Below are 7113 nucleotides of genomic sequence, written 5' to 3' on the forward strand. Positions count from 1 at the left end.
ATGCCCGCACCGCACCTTCGAAAGCCGCTCGATAGCCAAAGGGGCGCTGGCGGTGAGATGTCTATGATGTCTTTTGTCCAGCCGGACTGTCCTGCTAGATTTTCCCACCAGGACGACCACCGCATTAGGGGTCTTAACGCCGAGGCCATGGCCCGCGTCTTCCTGCCTCCGCCCGCCTGGCTGCTCGCGACGGAATATGCGCCCTCCGATCGGATGCCGCTGATTCCCCGACATCCGTCTTTTTAGCCTCAACCTCTCCATCTACGGCCAGCCTATTGATCCATCCGACTGGACCGAAGAGTGGTTTTTCATGCATGCCCGCGTCCACCCCTACGCGCTCGCATGGGAGGTTGAGCAACGCGACGGCCTGGAGTCTGGCACGGGCCGCACCCTTCTCTATACGATGCCCGCCCTTGCCGTCCGCGATCAGGGCTACCAGCCGTAAGCCGTGCCCTGACCCTTCGCGAGTGCCGACGGAACGGTATATGGCTAAGATGGGCCTGAAGCGTTCTCCCTAGGCTCTTTGCCTCTATGGGCGACTTCCCCTGCATCCCGCCTATTGTTTCCTTTACCGGCCTTGTCGTCGGCACCGGCCACTCCTCGCTGCGGCGGGACCTACTGCCCGGTCTAGACGCCGCCCAACTTAACTGTTGCGGCTTTGTCCGCCTTTCTACCTATGTCGCTCCTGGGATGCCCAATAAGGTCCCCTTCAAGGGCTTCCACCCGTTCCAGGTCTTCGTTATCTTCCCTATTCGCGCTAACCCCTGGGCCGTCTTGTGTAGGAAGATGGCCGAGAGGCAGGACTCTCAATTTCAGCCTAACGTCCCCTTTACCTGCACAGGCAAGGTCGCTGGCCTGCTCCGGCATGACGTTATGCTCTACCCCCCGGGCTCTTACCGGGACAACGTCTTTATCGTCGTCCCAGATTCCTGGACTTTTCTCGACAAGGCCGCCGCCGCCGTCACCACGATGGCACCGCTTCTCTCTACGCCACAGAGGCAACAAGCTTCCTCCGCTTCCGCGGCCTTCCAGGACATGCGCGCTGCCTCTTTGTCTTTGATCACCCCTGGCACCCTCCGCCCAGTCCTCCACCTTTGGCTTCGGCTTCGCCCTCGACCGGCCACCTTACGCCGCCCGGGAAACGATATTGCCCTGAGCCTGCCGATACGGCGACGAAGCGACCGTGTCTGCTGCATAAGGCCCCGGTGATCTCGTCTTCCCTAAGCCCGCCTCCTCTGCCACCCAGTCGTTCTCTGTTTCGGCTGCCTCCGCCGCTCATGAGCCGGACAACCTAAACCGGGTCCTGACCTACGGGACTCTTCCCTCGATTCCATTGTCGCCCATGGCTTGGGCTCGCCGGCCCGTCCCCTTCGAAACCGCCACCTATATAAGAAAGCTACGGAAATGGAATAGCGTACGCTGCTATAACTTCTTAAATGGGAAGTGTTTTTCGTCTAGCCTGACTGCCCGTTGGTCGCCGTTACCTTTCTGCCTCTGTACATCTGCCCCTGTACATCTCCCCCTGTACATCTGCCCCTTGTGTAGACTTTCGTTCCTCAAGGCTCTTTGCGCAACCCCTGTTGGGTTGCCTCTCCCGTTTGCGCGAGCCGCGGCTGGCGAGCCTTCCCCTCGTGAGGAACGAAAGGCTCTTCTGGACGGGAAAAAAACCCAAAACTACCTTCACCCTCGAAAATCTTGGCTTCTGATTGGAGAACCTTTCTTGCCTGCTGATTGGAGAACCTAAAAACCCCAAAACTTCTAAATCCCGCCTTCCGATTTGGTTGTTTAAGGATTACCTTTTTCGTCCTAGCCCCCCTTTTTTTTGCCCTCCGGCGCTATTGGACTCAGCCCCTCGCTTCGTCCGTCTTTCTTCCCACGCCCGTGCCTTTAGAAACCACGCCCATTACTACACGGATTGGACTACAACTACATTCACTAAGCTTCGTATGGATAATGCCAACGCTACGAGGTCACTCCAGGAAGTGCTCCAGCTACTCTTCGACAAGTTGCAACGGTGTCAGCGTGCCCTCGGCAGGAATTTGCTGATGAAGTTCACCTTCGAACAACCCTTATCAACGCCTGCCGCGGCGTGCCAGAATTGAGCACGCCCTCTTCAAGCCATCAAACAAGATAGAGGCGTTGTTTGCAGATCTTCGTTCTTCCATTGAAACACATCTCGCACGCGGCACAACCCCCCAATACGCCCAGGATGATAACCAGCAGTACTACCTTGATCGTCGATACAACAACAACCGCGAAAGAGGTAGTGGATACAGAGGAAGCAGAGACTTCAGATGCCAGAGCTACAACCGCGGTAGATTCAACCAACGCCCTCAAGGCAACAACAACCGCCCCTGGACTAGGAAGTGCTTCGTGTGCAACAAAGAAGGCTGCTGGTCCATCAAACACACGGCCGAAGAACGTCAGAAGGCCAAGAGTCAATATGTAGCCCACTGTCACTTCACGGGCACGCCCGTGGAACTCGCGGCCTATGTGACGGACTACGAAGGCATTGAAGGCGACCCCGCTGACGATGACGGCGACTGGGATGAGAATCAGGATGACGATGCTAACCCGAAACAGTGGCAAGCAAGTCAAATGCTCTGCCAGCAAGCGTTCAACCATTTGATCACTGGTGAAGACGCTTACCGTACAGATCAAAACACTGTTCCCGCCTCACAATTTGTTATTGAAGACCGCTATTCAAAAGACAAATTCCAAGGCATCATGATTGACACAGGTGCAGCCAAAGTCTCTACAGCCGGTCACTCTCAGTACATTGCTTTACAACGAGAAGATCGCTCTGTAGCCTAGACAGCTCCAAGTCCGGCCAGGCTACCATCAAATTCGGGAATGGCGAAGCCATTCACTCGGTTAACTCCATCGCCCTCAAAACACCAGTCGGACGGATCACGTTCCATATTCTTCAGACTCCTACCCCTTTCCTGCTTTCTTTGGCCGATATGGACCGTCTTGGAATATATTTTAACAACATCAAAGACACCATCGAATGTACTAATCATTGTACTAATCGCCAAATGAGCATCCCTGTCACCCGTAAATGGGGACACCTGGTTCTTTCTCTCTAAGGCCGAAGACTCCATCACGTTTCTCACAGAGGCTGAGATTCGTACACTTCACCGACGATTTGGACACCCAGCAGTCCCTAGGCTATATCACCTTCTGAAGCAAGCTGGCCACAGCGACGTCTCGATAGGCACATTAGAGACTGTCTCTAAGTTCTGCCATCACTGTCAAATGCACTCGCAAGCCCCGAGACGCTTCAAATTCACCCTCAAGGATGACCAAGAGTTCAATTACGAAATCATCGTTGATGTGATGTACCTAGGAAGCCCACAACGCCCTGTTTTGCACGTTGTGGACGCAGCCACTGCTTTCCAGGGAGCAAGATTCCTACCCTCAATGTCAGCTAAGGATACATGGGAGACCCTTCGGACCGCCTGGATCGACACGTACCTTGGACCCCCTGACACCATTCGACACGACGCAGGGACCAACTTTGCTTCAATGGAGTTCCGCCAAGAAGCAAAACTCATGGGGATCAAATGCTCTCAAGTGCCTGTTGAGACGCATTGGTCCATCGGAAAAATTGAAAGATATCACGCCCCCCTCCGACGCGCGTATGACATCCTAAACGCGGAACTAAGCAACGTCACCTCCGCCGAAGCAGTGCTCCAAATGGCTGTAAAAGCTATTAACGACACAGCTGGACCTGACGGGATTGTTCCAACTTTGCTTGTCTTTGGCGCCTACCCTCGTTTAACTGCGGAATCGCCCCCTTCTGCTTCTACCCTGAAAAGGTCGGCCGCGATGCAGAAAGCGATGAAGACGCTCCGCCAACTCTCAGCGGAAAGACAAGTTAAAGATGCCCTTCGCACGCGCAACGGACCGTCCACCGCCGACGTTTTATCCTCCCACTGCAAAGTGAAGTTCGTGTTTGAGAGAAAAGACGGCTGGCAAGGACCTTTCAAGATTGCTTCGATTGACGGACATAACGTCACGATTGATACAGTCAATGGCCCCAAGTCTTTCGTTCCACGCACGTACAGCCGTACCTGCGTGATGACTCCACAATCCCTCAAGTTCCTGCCCTGCCCAGGACGAAGAAGAAACCCTGCCCGACCTGACCCCGGCACCCCGCAAGAGGACGCCCACCCGGATCCAAGAACAAGCCAAAGGATTTGATCATGATGACCGCTCCTCCAGGCCAAAGTTTCCTGACTCAGAAGGAAGAAGATGCATACGCTTTATCCATCAAACTCAGGAATGAAGGCATCATCACTGCTCCCGGCGCCCCATTTGAAGAATCCGATAACATCGAGATCACTGACCTCGTAGGACGAGGTGTATTCAGCTTTGAACGATACGATCGAATGATTCACGGTAATCATCACATCTTTCGCTCCCGAATGGTTCGTGAAGTCAAAGGCAAAGACACCAAACCGTACGAGAAATCACGACTTGTTGTTCAAGGACATAGCGACTTTGAGAAGACCACCCTACTAACGCAATCTCCGACAATTCAACGCGTTAGTCAAAGACTCATTTAGCTATTGCCCCGGACTTCTTCAAGGCAACGGCATGACCTTTCCCTTCGCGACATCACTCAAGCATACCCACAATCCCAAACCGAGCTATTCCGGACAATTCTGACCTATTTGCCCACCGAATTGCAAGGCAAATACCCCCATGGAACGATCATTCGTGTTATCAAGCCCCTATACGGAATTGCAGAAGCTGGAGTCCATTGGTATCGTACATATCAACAACATCACCTCAAGAACCTTGATATGTCTACTTCAACCTATGATTCCTGCCTTTTGATCACAAACACCGGCCCTAACACGTTTGGCATTGTTGGAATGCAGACAGATGATACCCTTATGCTTGGAACAGACAGCTTTTCCGCCCGTGAAGAAGAAAAGCTCGAGGAAGCACAATTTCGAGCCAAACCAAAGACATCGATGACCCCAGGAACAACGGTTGACTTCAATGGTGCAAAACTTACCCTGCTGGACATAGGATCCCTATCGCTTCAGCAAAAAGGACAAGCCACCAAAATCGCCACCATTGACCCCAAAGCATTTGATCATAGCCAACGCTACGTCGAGCAACGAGCGCGCGGATCGTACATGTTGCACTGTTACACTGGCACATCAATATCTACAAGCCTCATCAACCTTTCTTTTGCAAGGCTTATTCACCATTCCCTCAGCCGAGGCATATTCGGCCGTATACTCAGCCAAGACTCATTTTGTCTTCCAGTCAACCTAGGCTAATGCAGGCAATTAACCTTCCTTTTGCCTACGCTTTTCACAGCCACAACCCAACAGCTGGGTTATTCATTCACTTCCACTGTTCTTCTAGCTATATAAGATCATTTACACTCCCTCTCTAGATAGAAGAATCAAGAGCTTTATTCCACTCAAGATTAATGCTTGCTGCCCATCTCGTACTGCAATATATATTAATAATTATTGATAAGCTTAAGAATACATAACAATATGGAGAATCCGTAAACAATACATAACAATATGCCAAAAGTATGTATTTATTTATTATTTAGATGTCTGCCGATCCGAATGCCGGCCTCATTTTTTCCAAATCTCCGGCACAGCGGCCGACAGCACTTAGACTAAGGGGCCCGGCGTCAAAGACAACGCGTACGGAAGCGGCAAGACCGTTCAGAGGGAGCTTCGCGGCGACTCTCCCTCAGACATACAAATGAGCAGATAGTACTCGATACGTTGCTTCTTGCTCTGGAGACGTCTTCGGGTATGATAATAGTGATACTGTGGGTAGGCACCTGCGGCAGCTGCTGCAATGAGACGGTACTAGGGTTAACCTGTGATGTTGTATTCGTCTTGTTCTCTATCTAAGGAGGCAGAGGCCAGCGTGGAGAAAGGGGGCACGCTGCCCTCAGCCGCACACGTGACCGTACGGGTCACGTGCCAACCATGGTTGGTCACACCACTAGATAGATACATTCCTACACAGGCAACTCTTCTTTTGCTGTGAGAAGCACAGCAACACCTTGAACAGGTCTAAAGGATAGTAGCGTTAAGGCCGTGAAGGAATGTGCCGTGAGGGCGTGTGTCATTATTGCGAAAAAGTGGGTCCGACGTCTTGTTCTTAGCTGTAGATATCGGGGAAGAAGTGAAGGGTCTTCCTGATAGGAGCAATCATTTGATCATAGGGATAAGGAGCGGTTAGGAACGTTGTACGTATCCTTCGACTCGAATTGTCAGACTATTGGTATCGATGAAGCGTTCCAGGGCTCGGTTTGGTGATGCTTTCGTCATTGCATCTGCTGGGTTGTCTGCGCCGTTGATCCAACGAATATCTGTTATCTCTCTCTTCTCGTATGACTGGCGAAGGGCCATGATATCAATCATCAATCGTTTTCCTTCGTCGTACCGAGCTTGACTAGGCATTCGTAGAGAGTACGAATCCGTACAGACGATGAGAGGATAGGAGGAAGGTTGAGTCGTTCCGTAATTATCTTCATAGTCATCGCAAGGGAGATGCCTATGTCGAATCCGTTGGCCATACCGTAGATCTCTGATGCTAGGACGCTACGGGTAACACGTTTGCACTTTGTTGAACTCCAGTGTACGATGTTACCACTAATCTCGAACTGTTTTTCTTTGTGGTTTGTCTCGTTAACGAGGGCAATGACGAATCCTAGTTGGGAGGATAAGTCCTTGTTGTTTGCGAAAGAACCATCGGTGAAAACCATCAGCTTTGCAGTAGCTAGATCAATTGGTTTGTACGTGAGGCCACGTAGTTGGTGATCCATTTGCCATTGCAGTCGCTTGTTCAAAATTGCGTAATCTTTATCCTCAGGGTCTGTACTTGGGCGGCGACTGAAACATCGAAAGAAGCTTCCGGTTGAGCAATTGAAGCAATGTATGAGGCTCGCGCTCGTTCCTCAACGTAGCGCTGGTGACGATCAATTGCTTTAGGGTCAATGGTGGTCATTTTGCTGCTTGTCCCTTCTGTTGAAGTAAAGGGATCCTTTCTTAAGGGGTTATTATTCAGCAACGTCAGTCTTGCACCATTAAAGTCAACCGTTGTTCCGTATGTGATGTC

General features: G+C 51.5%; 1 protein-coding gene across 1 annotated transcript; it reads left to right on the forward strand.

The window, feature by feature from the left end:
* Positions 1-1209, forward strand: HRG_11246 (uncharacterized protein; the record flags this gene model as incomplete). The annotated part of the gene is made up of 3 exons (XM_044869716.1): positions 1-182; positions 247-441; positions 507-1209. The coding sequence occupies 3 exons, from the start codon at positions 1-3 to the stop codon at positions 1207-1209; spliced, it is 1080 nt and encodes a 359-aa protein (XP_044715269.1).
* Between the last annotated feature and the right edge of the window lie 5904 nt (positions 1210-7113).

The sequence above is a fragment of the Hirsutella rhossiliensis genome (genome assembly GCF_020360975.1).
Source record: "Hirsutella rhossiliensis strain HR02 chromosome Unknown scaffold00019, whole genome shotgun sequence".
Classification (NCBI taxonomy): domain Eukaryota; kingdom Fungi; phylum Ascomycota; class Sordariomycetes; order Hypocreales; family Ophiocordycipitaceae; genus Hirsutella; species Hirsutella rhossiliensis.